At 36.6% G+C, this 16,058-nt stretch overlaps 1 protein-coding gene across 2 annotated transcripts in view; it reads right to left on the bottom strand.

Moving 5' to 3' along the window:
- Cabcoco1 (ciliary associated calcium binding coiled-coil 1) overlaps positions 1–16,058 on the bottom strand; it is a 133,623-nt gene that overhangs the window by 73,759 nt on the left and 43,806 nt on the right. For both annotated transcript variants that reach the window (XM_047554243.1, XM_047554242.1), the window contains one exon: positions 11,365–11,509. In XM_047554243.1, the coding sequence (XP_047410199.1) occupies positions 11,365–11,509 (145 nt within the window). The remainder of the gene's footprint in view (positions 1–11,364; positions 11,510–16,058) is intronic.

The following is a 16,058-nucleotide window of genomic DNA, read 5'->3' as shown; positions in this document are numbered from 1 at the left end:
CATTCAAAAGCATATTATTTAGACTCTAGGTGTTAGAGTATCTTCTATTTTTTTATTGTTCATTTCTAATGTCATTGTATTATGATCTGACAGAGTGCAAGGTATTATCTCTATTTTTCTTTATTTGTTAAGTGTTATTTTGTGGCCTAAGATATGGACTGTTTTAGAGAAGGATTCATGTGCTGCTGAGAAGAAAGTGTATTCAGGCATGGATGAATGCAATATCTTATATATGTCTGTTAAGTCTAAATTATTAATTGTATTTTTTAGTTCTATAGCTTCTTTATTTAGTTTTTGTTTGGAAGATCTATCCAGTGATGCAATAGGCATGTTAAAGTCACCCAGAAGTATTGTGCTGTGGTCTACTTGATTCTTGAAATTGAGAAGTATTTGTTTGATGTACAGAGATGCTCCACTATTTGAGGCATAAATATTTACCATTGTTACATCTTGGACTTCTAAAGCACAAGAAGGAAAGCCAAGAAGCAATAAATGGGATGGTATCAAGCCTAAAAACTTCTTCATAGTTAACAACATGATCAAGAATGTGAAGAGAGAGCCTACAGAATGGGAGAAAATCTTTGTCATCTGCATACAGATAGAGCATTAATCTTCAGGAGATATAAAGAACTAAAAAAACTTAACACCAAAACAAATAAACTAAACAAAAAACGCAATCAATAAATGGGCAACAGAACTGAACAGATATTCCACAGAAGAAATACAAATGGTCATAAAATATATGGAAAAAAATGTTCAACATTTTATCAATTAGAGGAATGCAAATTAAAACTACACTGAGGAGTTTTCAAGATGGCGGACTAGAGGGCGGCTGCATTTCACGTTGCTCCAGGACACAGGATTCAAAAGAGGAGATAGTGAGAGGCTTGGGACCAACTCAAAGCCGCCGGGTGAGTCTCTCCCTTTGGGGAGGTGTCCCCGGATGGGGCAGTAGCCCCGGAACACAGGGCTTTGTGAAGTGGAGTTGCTCGGCGAGACGCCCCTCCCCCCACAGGAGCGGTAAACACGGACAACTGGGATCATCATAGAGGAGGTGGCTCAGCACAGCGCTTGGACTCGGAGCAACCACTGGGGCTCCAGGCAGCTGCCTGAGGAGGAGCTACGTGGTGAGCTGTTTGAACTCAGAGCGACCGCTTCTGAACACCGGGGGGTTGCCCGGAAGAAGAGGAGGAGTGCAGCAGGTTGCTTGGTCTAGGAGTGACTGCATCAGAGCCACAGGCGGTTGCCAGAGGAGGAGGCAAGTGGTGAGCTGTTTGAACTCAGAACGACCGCTCCAGAACACTGGTGGCCTGCCTGGAGGAGGAGCGCGGTGGGTCACTTGGTCTCCGAGCCACCGCTCCTGAACACCCGGGGGGCTACCCCGAGGAGGAGGAGGAGGAACACGGCAGGTCACTTGGACTCGTAGTGACTGCCTAGGGCTACGGGCGGTTGTGGGAGGAGGAGACGCGAAGTGAGTTGCTTGGGCTCCTAGTGACTGTGTTGGAAACTGGGCCACTGTCCGGAGGAGGAGGTGTGTGGCAGGTCTCTGGGTCTCGGAGCTATTGTACGGGGCTCCAGGTGGTGACTCAGAGGAGGGGCCGCATAGCCGGGCGATTAGGTGCAGAGCAGGGTCCCAGGAGCTAGGTGGCTTCTTGCTGGAAGAGCCGCACAGAGACATGCCTAGGGGCGGAGCGAAGTTTCCAGGACTGCGGGCAGATTCTCTGGGAGAGGCAGCCTAAGGAGACTCGCCTGCGAAGGGTGAGGCTCCCAGGCCCAGGAGGTAGGTCCGGGCCCCTGGGAACGTTGCAGAGGAAGACAGCCCAGCCCAGGAGGTAGTTGTAGATTGAGGGGAACCTCTAGGAGGGCAACTGACCAGCGAGACGTCCCCACCGAGTGAGTCTTCCCTGCCGGGTGAGGTTTTCCCACAGGGACGGTAAAACCAGAGACACAGGCACAAACAGGACTTGCCTCAGCCCACAGCCTAGTTCCCCATTGGATGACCATTGGTCAACAAGTGGAGGCACCTCTGCCCACTAGCAGGGAATATACACCACCTGAGGGTCACCACCCCTAGAGAGGCAGCTTCTTCGTGGAGCTCCGCATTATCAACTTCCTCCAAGACTTCAGGCTACTGAAGGATAAGAGGGAATATACTAGCAATCTTCAGGGACATTATAAGTCGATAGAGGAAATCTGCAATATCTTAATGACCCACTGATTCCTGAACAATATGAGAAAACAAGGGAAGAAAATGCCCCAAACAAATCCAGATGTTACATCAATAAAATCCAATGACAGCATGGCAGAAGAAATGACAGAAAGGGGAGTTCAGAATGTACATAATTAAAATGATTAGGGAAGCAAACGATGAGATGAAAGAGCAAATGCAGGCATTGAATGATCACACCAATCAACAGTTAACAGAGCAAATTCAGGAAGCAAAAGATCATTTCAATAAAGAGTTAGAGATATTGAAAAAAAACCAAACAGAAATCCTTGAAATGAAGGAAACAATAAACCAAATTAAGAACTCCATAGAAAGCATAACCAATAGGATAGAACACCTGGAAGACAGAACTTCAGATATTGAAGACAAAATATTTAACCTCGAAAACAAAGTTGAACAAACAGAGAAGATGGAAAGAAATCATGAACAGAATCTGCAAGAACTATGGGATATCATGAAAAGGCCAAATTTGAGAATTATTGGGATTGAGGAAGGTTTAGAGAAACAAACCAAAGGAATGAACAATCTATTCAATGAAATAATATCAGAAAATTTCCCAAATCTGAAGAATGAAATGGAAAATCAAGTCCAAGAGGCTTATAGGACTCCAAATACACAAAATTACAACAGACCCACACCAAGGCACATTATAATGAAAATATCTAACATACAAAATAAAGACAGAATTTTAAAGGCTGTGAGAGAAAAGAACCAAATTACATTCAGGGGGAAGCCAATACGGATATCAGCAGATTTTTCAATTCAGACCCTAAAAGCTAGAAGGGCCTGGAACAACATTTTTCAAGCTCTGAAAGAAAATGGATGCCAACCAAGAATCTTATACCCAGCAAAACTTACCTTCAAATTTGACGATGAAATAAAATCATTCCATGATAAACTAAAGCTAAAAGAATTTACAAAAAGAAAGCATTACAGAACATTCTCAGCAAAATATTTCATGAGGAAGAGATAAAAAACAAAGAAGCAAATCAGCAAAGGGAGGAATTATCCTAAAGGAACTGTCAAATAAAGGAGGAACCAAAATGTGTCAAAAATTTTAGATATGAACCAAATGACCAGGAATACAAATCATATCTCAATAATAACCCTGAATGTTAATGGCCTGAATTCATCAATCAAAAGACATCAATTGGCAGATTGGATTAAAAAGAAAGATCCAACAATATGTTGCCTGCAAGAGACTCACCTCATAGAAAGACATACCCATAGACTAAAGGTGAAAGGATGGGGAAAAACATACCATGCACATGGACTCAGCAAAAATGCTGGAGTATCCATCCTCATTTCAGATAATGTGGACGTCAAGCCAATGTTAGAAGGGATAATGAAGGACATTTCATACTGCTTAAGGGAAGCATAAATCAGCAAGATATAACAATCATAAACATCTATGCCCCAAACAGTGGCTCATCCATGTATGTTAAACAAATCCTTCTCAATTTTAGAAACCAAATAGACCATAACACAATAATACTAGGTGATTTTAACACGCCTCTCTCACCACTGGACAGATCTTCCAAACAAAAATTGAACAAAGAAACCATAGATCTCAATAACACAATCAATAATTTAGACTTAACAGACATTTATAGAACATACCATCCAACCAAGAGCGAATACACTTTCTTCTCAGCAGCACATGGATCCTTCTCTAAAATAGACCATATATTATGCCACAAAGCTAATGTCAGCAAATACAAGAAGATAGAGACACTACCTTGTATTCTATCAGATCATAATGGATTGAAGTTAGAAATAAATGAAAGAGTAAAAAACAGAAACTACTCCAACACCTGGAGATTAAACAATATGCTATTATATGATGAATGGATAACAGAAGATATTAGGAAGGAAATTAAAACATTCTTAGAGGTAAACGAGAACAAAGAAAGATCATATCAAAATCTCTGGGACACTATGAAAGCAGTACTTAGAGGAAGATTTATTTCATGGAGCGCATTTAATAAAAGAAGTAAGACTCAAAAAATAAACAACCTAACACTACAGCTCAAAGCCCTAGAAAAAGAAGAACAGACCAACTCCAAAAGTAGTAGAAGACAGGAAATAGTTAAACTGAGAGCTGAAATCAACAAAATTGAAACAAAAGAAACAATACAAAAAATTGACAAAATAAATAGTTGGTTCATTGAAAAAATAAACAAAATTGATAAACCTTTAGCCACACTAACAAAGAGAAGACGAGAGAAAACCCAAATTACTAAAATTCAGAATGAACAAGGAAATATCACAACAGACACGACTGAAATACAAAACATAATTAGAAGCTATTTTGAAAACCTATACTCCAACAAAATAGAAAATTTCGAAGACATCAACAGGTTTCTAGAGACATATGAATTGCCTAAACTGAATGAGGAGGACATACACAATTTAAATAGACCAATTTCAAGTAATGAAATAGAAGAAGTCATCAAAAGCCTACCAACAAAGAAAAGTCCAGGACCAGATGGGTTCTCAGCTGAGTTCTACAAAACCTTTAAAGAAGAGCTCATTCCAATACTTCTCAAAGTATTCCATAAAATAGAAGAGGAGGGAACCCTCCCAAACTCATTCTATGAAGCCAATATTACCCTGATACGTAAACCAGACAGAGACACATCGAGGAAAGAAAATTTCAGACCAATATCCTTAATGAACATCGACGCAAAAATTCTCAACAAAATTTTAGCAAATCGCATACAAAAACATATTAAAAAGATAGTGCACCATGATCAAGTGGGTTTCATCCCAGGGATGCAAGGTTGGTTCAACATCAGGAAATCAATAAATGTCATTCACCGTATCAATAGACTTAAAGTCAAGAATCACATGATTATTTCGATAGATGCAGAAAAAGCGTTTGATAAAATACAGCATCCGTTCATGCTCAAAACACTAGAAAAAATAGGGATAGTGGGAACATTCCTTAACATTGTAAAAGCCATCTACGCTAAGCCCATGGCTAATATCATTCTAAATGGTGAAAAACTGAAAGCATTCCCTCTAAAAACTGGAACAAGGCAGGGATGCCCTCTTTCACCACTTCTATTCAATATCATCCTTGAAACTCTAGCCAGAGCAATTAGACAGACCAAAGAAATTAAAGGGATACGAATAGGAAAAGAAGAACTCAAACTATCCCTATTTGCTGATGATATGATTGTATACTTAGAGGAACCAGGAAATTCCACCAGAAAACTTTTAGATCTCATAAGTGAATTCAGTAAAGTAGCGGGATATAAGATCAATGCACATAAATCTAAGGCATTTTTATACATAAGCGATGAATCTTCAGAAAGAGAAATTAGGAAAACTACCCCATTCACAATAGCTTCGAAAAAAATAAAATACTTGGGAATCAATCTCACAAAAGAGGTGAAAGACCTCTACAATGAGAACTACAGAACACTAAAGAAAGAATTAAAGAAAACCTTAGAAGATGGAAAGATCTCCCATGTTCTTGGATAGGAAGAATTAATATTGTCAAAATGGCCATACTACCAAAAGTGCTATACAGATTCAATGCAATTCCAATTAAAATCCCAATGATGTACCTTACAGAAATAGAACAAGTAATTATGAAATTCATCTGGAAGAATAAAAAACCCAGAATAGCTAAAGCAATCCTTGGCAGAAAGAGTGAAGCAGGGGGTATGGCAATACCAGATCTTCAACTCTACTACAAAGCAATAGTAACAAAAACGGCACGGTATTGGGACCAAAATAGAAAGGTGGATCAATGGTACAGAATAGAGGACATGGACACAAACCCAATTAAATACAATTTTCTCATACTAGACAAAGGTGCCAAAAATATGCAATGGAGACAAGATAGCCTCTTCAACAAATGGTGCTGGGAGAATTGGAAGTCCATATGCAACAGAATGAAACTAAACCCATATCTCTCCCCATGCACGAAAATAAACTCAAAATGGATTAAGGATCTCGGAATCAGACCAGAGACCTTGCATCTTATAGAAGAAAAAGTAGGTCCAGAGCTTCAACATGTCAGCTTAGGACCAGACTTCCTCAACAGGACTCCCATAGCACAAGAAATAAAAGCAAGAATTAATAACTGGGATAGATTCAAACTAAAAAGTTTTCTCTCAGCAAAGGAAACTATCAGCAATGCGAAGAATGAGCCTACAGAGTGGGAGAATATCTTTGCCAATCAAACTTCAGATAGAGCACTAATCTCCAGAATCTATAAAGAACTCAAAATACTCTACACCAAGAATGCAAATAATCCAATCGACAAATGGGTTAAGGAAATGAATAGACACTTCACAGAAGAAGATCTACAAGCAATCAACAAACATATGGAAAAATGTTCAACATCTCTAGTAATAAGAGAAATGCAAATCAAAACCACCCTAAGATTCCATCTCACCCCAATTAGAATGGCGATTATCAAGAACACAAGCAACAACAGGTGTTGGCGAGGATGTGGGGAGAAAGGTACACTCATACATTGCTGGTGGGGCTGCAAATTAGTACAGCCACTCTGGAAAGTAGTGTGGAGACTCCTTAGAAAACTTGGAATGGAGCCACCATTTGACCCAGCTATGCCACTCCTTGGCCTATACCCAAAGGACTTAAAATCAGCATATTACAGAGATACAGCCACATCAATGTTCATAGCTGCTCAGTTCACAATAGCCAGATTGTGGAACCAACCTAGATGTCCTTCAATTGATGAATGGATAAAGAAACTGTGGTATATATATACAATGGAATATTACTCAGCCATAAAGAATGATAAAATTATGGCATTTGCAGGCAAATGGATGAAACTGGAGAATATCATGCTAAGTGAGATAAGCCAATCTCAAAAAACCAAAGGACGAATGATATCGCTAATAAGTGGATAATGACACATAATGGGGGGTGGGAGTGGTTAGTGTTGGGGTTGGAGTTGGGTTTAGGGAGGGGGGCAGGAATGGAGGAAGGAAGGACTGTATAGAGGGAGGGGAGGTGTGGGAGGGGTGGGGGAGAAGGGAAAAAAATGGCAGAATGAATCAAACAACATTACCCTATGTAAATTTATGATTACACAAATGGTATGCCTTTACACCATGTACAGGCAGAGAAACAACATGTATCCCATTTGTTTACAATAAAAAAAAAAAAAACTACACTGAGATTCCATCTCACTCCAATCAGAATGGCAATTATCAAGAATGCAAGTACAATAAATGTTGGCGTGGATGTGGGGAAAAAGGTACACTTGTACATTGATGGTGGAACTGCGAATTGGTGCAACCACTCTGGAAAGCAGTATGGAGATTCCTCAGAAAACTTGGATTTGAACCACCATTTGACCCAGTTATCCCACTCTTTGGTATGTACCCAAAGGACTTAAAATGAACATACTCTAGTGACATAACCACATCAATGTTTATAGCAGCTCAATTTACAATAGCTAAGATGGAACCTACCTAGGTGCCCTTCGAGAGATGAAGGATAAAGAAAATGTGGTATATATACACAATTGAATATTACTCAGGCAAATAAAGAGATGACTTTTTGATATTTGCTGGAAAATGGTTGGATCTGAAGACTACCATGCTACGTGAAATAAGCCAATCCCCCAAAATGGAAGGTTGAATTTTCTCTCTGATATGTGGATGCTAACACATAATAAGGAATGGGGAGGGAAGAATAGAAGTACTGGCAACAAAACAGACATGAAGACCAATGGAATATAATAGAAGACACAGCAACAAACCCACAGTTATCTCATACTAGATAAAGATGCCAAAAACATACTTTGGAGAAAAGATAACCTTTTTAACAAATGGTGCTGAGAAAACTGGAAATACAAATGTAGAAGAATAAAATGTGACCTCTATCTCTCAATTTGTGCAAAAGTCAATTCAAATTGGACCAAGGACCTAGAAATTAGATCAGAAGCCCCTGCAAATGCTAGAGGAAAATGTTGGCCCAACACTCCAACATGTAGGCTCAGCAACTGACTAAGACTCCTAAAGCACAAGAAGTAAAATTAAAAATTAACAAATTCGATGGCATTAAACTAAAAAAACAAAAGAAAACCAAAAAGCCTAATTAATAAATGGGCAAAGGCACTAAACAGACACTTCTCAAAAGAAGAAATATGAATGGTCAATAAATATATGAAAAAATGTTCAACATCTCTAGCAATTAGAGAAATGCAAATCAAAACTACACTGAAATTTCATCTCACTCCACTCAGAATGACAATTATCAAGAATTCAAGTAATAATAAATGTTCGTGAGGATGTGGGAGAAAAGGTACACTCATACATTACTGGTGGGACTGCAAGTTGGTGCAACTATTCTGGAAAGCAGTATGGAGGTTTCTCAGAAAACCACCATTTGACCCAGTTATCCCACTCCTCAGTATATATATCCAAAGAATTTAAAATCAGCATACTCCAGTGATATAGCTACATCAATGTTTATAGCAGCTCAATTCACAATAGGTAAGCTGTGGAGCCAACCTAGTTACCCTTCACCAGATGAATGGACAAAGAAAATGTGGTAGCCAGGTGTGGTGGTGCATGCCTATAATCCCAGTGGCTGTGAAGGCTGAGGCAGGAGTATTCCAAGTTCAAAGCCAACCTCAGCAACTTAGCGATGCCCTAGGCAACTTAACAAGACCATGTCTCAAACAAACAAACAAACACAAAAAGGGCTAAGGATGTTGCTCAGTGCTTAAGCATTCCTGGGTTCAATCTCTGGTACTCCCCCCCACAAAGAAAACAAAGAAAGAAAGAAAGAAAAATGTGGTATATATATATAATAAAGTATTACTCAGTCATAAAGAAGAATGACTTTATTTCATTTGCTGGTGAATGGATGGATCTGGAGACTATGGTGCTTAGTGAAATAAGCCAGTTCCCAAAGCTAAAGGTTGAATGTTTTCTCTGATATGTGGAAGTTAATAAAAAATAAGGTGAGTAGGGGATTAAAAAAAAAAAAGAATAGACAAAGATCAGTGGAGTAGACAAAGGGCAATGATGGAATAGGGAAGATAGTGGAATGAATCTGACATAATTTTCCTATATAGATACATGAATATACCACAGTGAATGTTAACACCATGTACATCTGTAAGACACCAATTTAAAAAAACTATAAGTAAATAGCAGAAATATCAGTAGAGTAGAGAAAGGGAACAGAGTGTTGGAGGACGGGAGGGGAAGGAGTACTCAGGACTGAGTTAGAACAAATTATATCCCATGATTTTAAAATTATGTCAAAAATTCTATTGTCATGTATAATTAAAAAGAACCAATACATTTTTTTAAAGGTGACTAACCCTTGTCAGGGTTAAACTTTACCATTTTCTGAAAGAAAATGTCAAAAAATAATTGATGGACACCTGCCTTAGAGAGATGAAATGAGAGGGAAAGGAGACCATTCTTCACTGTCCAGAAGGTGCCTTTACAGTGTTTATGTGTGTGTTGAGGCTATGTTAGCTACTGGTCTCAGTGCCCATTATAAGCCTCCTGAGCCTACAGTTCAGGTATAAAAAATGTGTTCTTCAAGAGCAATCCGGCATATTCAAATACAGAGAGCGGGGAAAGAAGTATTCCAGTACAGATGTGTTGGGTAGATTTCTCTTGCTTAATGCTTCTCAAACTCTGATGGGCAAAACACCTTGAGGCACAGGTTCTTATTCGATTCTGAATTTCCAGCTCCTTCTCTCCCCACACCCAAAGACCTTGCCTTACTCTAATTGATATGAGAACTACTACTATGGCTTTTAGTGAGAGTCACTCATTAGGAAGTATGTTTTTATATTAAGAAATCATATTATATCAAATGCTATTATATAAAAAGCATATCATATGCCATTATTAACTCATGCCAGAAGTCAGTATATAAACTTTATCATATTAAACACACTAATATTTATAAAGCTTCCAGACTACAACCAGGATCTTTGCCAAAGCAAATCATGAGCATGTCTAGAATATCATTTGGCACTCTTTGCTTTAGAATTTTAATTTTTAAAATTAGAAAACACTGTAGTATATAACATAAGAGGAACAGGATATTATGTAGAAACTTTTAGTTAGGCAAAAGTAAGAATTTTACCTACTCTTGTGTGAGTATTTGCAAACTTAAAAGGTTCCTTTGGAGTGTTGCATGATTCTAATGCAGACTTTGTGACAGGCTATATAAAATAATAGCTTTCTTATTCACCAATGAAGAATCACTGTAATAAAAAAATACTTTCTCTCCATCCACTGTTGTTTTCCAAGTAGGAAGAGAGACAATAGTTTAATTGGTCAATATTACAAAATATCTTATGGTATACAATAAATAAATCTCTTACATTTCTAAAATAGAACATTTAAAATAAACATTTAAATTAAAGTGACAATTGCTCTTTAAAATGTAAATTAGTAGTTGGAAAGGTCAATTATCTGAAATATAGAATATATTATAATTAAATCTGATTACTCAGAAGAAATCATCTTATTTATAGAGACTAAGGTACTTTAGTACCTTATTAATAGGTACTAAAGATGCAGAGAAACAAGAATTTCTTAGGTATCTTATTATGATTCTAGGTAAAATTATATTTAGTAAACACAAATAATTTTAAAGAATGCAATATTAGTCAAAATGTTTAATGTCCTGACTTATTTATTAGATGGAAGATTTAAATATTATTTGTGCATTGGTTTGATTAATTACTGCAGGCAGTCTGTAAACATTTGATTTTTCATGAGTTAAAGACTTTATTTTTGCTCTTATATACTTATTTTTATTTTATTTATTGGTTTATAATAGTTAAATATAACATTAGTATTCATTTTTACATAATTATAAATTCATGGAATATAATTTGCTCTAAGATCCCAGCATTTACCCTTACCCTCTACTTACCCCCCTTCCCTTATCTCTACTTTACTTATCTATTTATTTACCTTTTTTTGTAAAATTAGTATCTTGTGAATATACATAATGGTGAGATTCACTATAGTAAAAGCATGTATGTACATTGCAAAGTTAGGTCAGATTCATTCTACTAAATATATGATTTTAAAATTTAATTTTTAAATAGACAATTCTAGAAAAATATGAAATGAAAAATAATGCTACTTAAAACAAAACTGTACCTGATTTTTAAGTAGTCAATGATAGCATTGGCTTGTCGTATATCAAAGATATTCTGTTTCTCATTATTTTGTGATTGGGTTGGTCCAATCTCAGCCATAACTTCCCCAAGCCACTTTATGCTGTCTTCTAGGGACATATGTAGTGCTGAAATGAAATTCAGGGGAATCTTAAGCATTGTTTTTATAGATGTTTTAAGAGCAAAATAATCCAAATGTCATAAATATGCCCCAAATTTACTTTATTTTTGTGAGGGTTAATGGTAAAACTCCTGTTGTTTCTTCATTGTAAATTAACTACATTTTGAGGTAAAATGTAGCAACTGACATAACTCAACAATTGTAAATTACTGTAATGCTACACAATTGTCTGAAGAGTTTTGTTGCTTATGTTTCCATTTTAAGATCAACAAAATCAAAATGTATATAAAGATTACTTTAAAACAGAAAGGAGATTTTTAAAAATGATCTTAGAATAAAGGATACATAAAAATTACAAAAAAGTTGGTTGACTTGGATGATGAGGAAGACCCAGATGTTAGATTTAATCACTAAACTCAGAGTTGAACTCAGCTGGAAATGTAAATGTCTGGAGTCCACTAACACTGGACTTTAGCAGATGGTTACCATGGAAGAAACTGGACTTGAAGATTTTCAGTAGAAGCCAGGAATATGGACTTTTATGGGAAACATCAAGATATCTACACCTTTTCCACAAACAAACCTATGACACTTTTCAGCTCTTCCTCAAATGTATGCCCACTGAGGTTGGGCATTGGAAGAAAATGCAAGAGAAACACAACTTCACCACCAGTACGCAGCACAAACAGCTCAGTCATTCTAGTCTGTTTGGTGAGCGATACAAACAAACAGAAATAAATACCCAAAACCATTTTCTGTGGCATTAGTCCAATTGAAAAAGTAGATAAATGTCAGAAACCTTAGCTTTTAGAGTGTCTATAATAAAAAATATTAGTTTCTATTGTTTTTTCTTATTTGGTAATATTATGCTCCTTTTCTGACAGTGGAAGGCAAAATATTAACTTACAATCCATAATACTCTCCCCTATCCCTCTGAAGAATGAATCAGGTAACTGGAGGATCCAGAGGGACCTTTGCTGACACTAACAGGTGTATGGACATAAAACCAAGGTGGCAGGAGGTGGAGAGTTGAAAAGTTCTAGAGAAATTAAGGCTGGGCTGGCTGTTTAGGGGACTTGAATATCAGTTGTTGGGGGGCATCTGGATGAGGCATCAGAGGGAATTGTGCTGCTCACTATGAACACTGCCAACCAGTTTGGTATCTCAGTATATGTTCCCTCTTCGTGCAAAGAAATGGATTTTTGGAGGGATTGAGGTGGAGATAAAAATAAATTGTGAACTGGGAGCAGTGGCACATGCCTGTAATCCCAGAGCTTGGTAGGCTGAGACAGGAGCATCTTGAGTTCAAAGCCAGTCTCAGCAATTTATCAAGACCCTAAGCAACTCAATGAGACCCTGTCTCTAAACAAAATACAAAATAGGACTGGGAATGTGACTCAGTGGTTGAGTGGCCCTTAGTTCAATCCCTGGTAACCCCCCAAGAAGTTGTGAGACCATCTCTTGATTGTTGGACCTAGCCACTTTTAAATTATACAGCTCCTCTTTCTGAGATGTATATACCATATATCCCAATTACCAAAATTACTAATAAAATGGCAGTAATTTAAAAATTTGAGAAAGACACTATGAATACTAGCTTATAATTTGTTTCATCTAGATTCTCTTCCACTTAGAGGAGTTAGAAACAAGCATAAAACTATATAATGATTTAAATCTGGTTTAATGAATCCTAATTGGTTCATTTCTCATAGTGTCCCTCCACATCCTTTTATGTATGTCAAATATACTAAATTACTGCTGACTTTCCAATATCATTCTAAGTAGAATTCAACTCAATTTCTTTCCATGATAAACTCTTTTTGAAAATAGTGGAAGTAAATTCAGAAATGAAAAATCTGTTGAATAAGAGCAATTCTAGATGAATGGAGAATCTGAATAATTTTATTAATAAAATGGTATTAATTAGAGATGCAGAGAAAAAAGGAATTCTTAGATAAATGATTATAATTCTAGATGAAATTATACTTATCAAATACAAAAATATGTTTTTAAGACTATTCCCTCATGCTGAAAAATAACTTATTCTTTAAAACTGTTTTTCTGTGTCTAATGTCTTTCTATACATAATTGCTTTAAAAATTAGGAAAGTTATCATTTCACTTATCTAACTGAAATATTTGCTCTTTTAAAAATCACATTCAGTGATATGATTAAAATATGAAAGATCAAACCACTTAAATAGTAAGGCTGATAGAAATTAAATTTATTCTTGAAAATCTAGGGTAATGAAAGAATACACTAGACTTCTAATTAATTGGAAAACTTAGGATGGTACCTCATAGCTGATATTAGCTAGGTGACCTGAGTCTCATTTTCTTTATCTGTGAAATGAGAATAATACCTATTTTTATAATTATAGTGTAGTTGTGATGATCAAATAAGAAATGCATGTCAAGCTCTTGGCAGACTGAAAAGATGCACATCCTAGCAAATTATGTGGTATGATGCTTCAGCCCAAAGCCAGGATTATTTGATACAGTAGTTAGGAAGGTAGAATCTCATTTGTGGAGGTTGCCTTTATATGACCTTACAGAGTTCTTCGATTCCATGGAACTTTGTTTTTCTCAAAGGTTTTGTGTGAATTCAATAAGATGTTCTTTATAAAGCTATTGGTACTATGTCTGGCACAAGTTAATTATGCATAAATGCTATTTGTTATTATTATTTACATTTTGGGGAAAGCAATTTAGCATCACAGGAAATTAGGATCCTATAGTTACGTACTAGTAATCATGTTATACACCAGGATGTTAATCTATGCCTATGGACCTGGGTAAAGGCCACATATCTAGTTAATACACTTTATAGTTGGTCTTTGGTCAGATGCTAGAAAAACTAGACCTCCAAATGTATGAAATTGTTCTTCAGGATCCAAGAGGATTGGTTCTGGAACCCACCAAAGATAACAATATTTGCAGATGTTCAAGACCCTTAAATGCAGTGGTGTAGTATTTGTACAGAACTTACACATATTCTTCTGTATACTTTAAATCATCTCTAGATTACATATAATTCCGTATACAATGTAAACTCTAAGTTGTTGTTACACTGTATTGTTTAGGGGATGATGACTTGGAGAAAAAGTCTGAGTCGGGCATGGTGGAGCACGCCTATAATCCCAGTGGCTCAGGAGGCTGAGGCAGGAGAATTGCAAGTTCATAGCCAGCCTCAGCAATTTAACAAGGCCCTAACTAAGCAACTTAGTGAGACTCTGTCTCAAAATAAAAATTAAAAAGAACTGTGGATGCGGCTCAGTGGTAAAGCAATCCTGGGTTCAATCCCCAGTACCATTAAAAAAAAAAAAAGTCTAAACATGTTCAGTAATATGCACAATTGTTTTTAAATGTTTTCTATCTATAGTTGGTTGGATTCCCAAGGGCTAAATCTACAAATCTGGTATTCCATATAATTTTGGGGGTTGATCCCATTTGATTCTAGGTGGTTTGTCTGCAGAATGCCTTGTGAATATGCAGTACAAATTCCAGGCAAAGATCAAATAAAAAACTGAGGCTAACCAGTAGATCCATACTGAATGGGCCACAGGACAACAATCCTAGACTGCGCACTCTCCAGTGCTTTTACAGTAAGCTGTGAGTGAGTGGGAGGGACAAGCATGTGTGCAGAACTCCACCACCACTTAGTTTAAATGTAGACATACTTGATCTCCTTTAATCTGTAAGCATACTGAAATTACATTCTTTACTGATTATGACTGTAACTTTGTTAACATCCATGAGATTCTCATGGTTTATGAATAGTTGGATGACTTCTACTCAAGTTTTAGAAATTCATTTTTTAACTGATAACAGCAATGAAAAGTTTCCCCTTTCAATTATAAGGTGTGGAAAAAGTCTGAGATGCATATACTTTCTCAAACTGAGAATCTTGAGATTCACAAAAATATTTCCTCTTCTTTATTCTCTTTCTAATTCATTGATATTCTGCTTAGAGATTCAAAGATTTGGACTGTCATGTCATATATTCTCTTTTAAAATTGAATTAAAAATTTTTTATGGATCATATATTCATTTTCAAGGTATAAACATGGAGATAATATTGAGAAAATACTTCCTTCAACCCTTGTCCAAATGCCCAGTTCCTATGACTTTTCTCAACAGGTAATTTTAATTATGAGCTTTTTTCTGTATTCTTTTGTATTTATCTGCATTTCTTTGTGTATATCCAAAAACATCTAAATTCTTATTTTTATGTCTTTTATAAACAAAAGCACCCAATTCTTCACTTTACTTAATGATATGTAGTCTTCTACACAATACACAGAGAGTTTTGGAAATACTTACGAAAACTTTTAATTCCAGAGAGTTTTAGATAAACAAAAGAGTTGCAAGAATATCACAGAAGTTGAGTGTGGTGGTGCACACCTGTAATCCCAGAGACTGGGGAGTCTGAGGCAGGAGGATCACAAGTTCCAGGTCAGCCTCAGCAACTTAGCTAGACCCTATCTCAAAATAAAATTAAAAAATGGGCTGGGAATGTGGTTCAGTGGTTAAGCATCCCTGGGTTCAAAAAAAGTT

The sequence above is a fragment of the Sciurus carolinensis genome, chromosome 5 (genome assembly GCF_902686445.1).
Source record: "Sciurus carolinensis chromosome 5, mSciCar1.2, whole genome shotgun sequence".
Classification (NCBI taxonomy): Eukaryota; Metazoa; Chordata; class Mammalia; order Rodentia; family Sciuridae; genus Sciurus; species Sciurus carolinensis.
The sequence above is the reverse complement of the archived record's forward strand: the minus strand, read 5'-3'. Positions and strand labels throughout refer to the sequence as shown.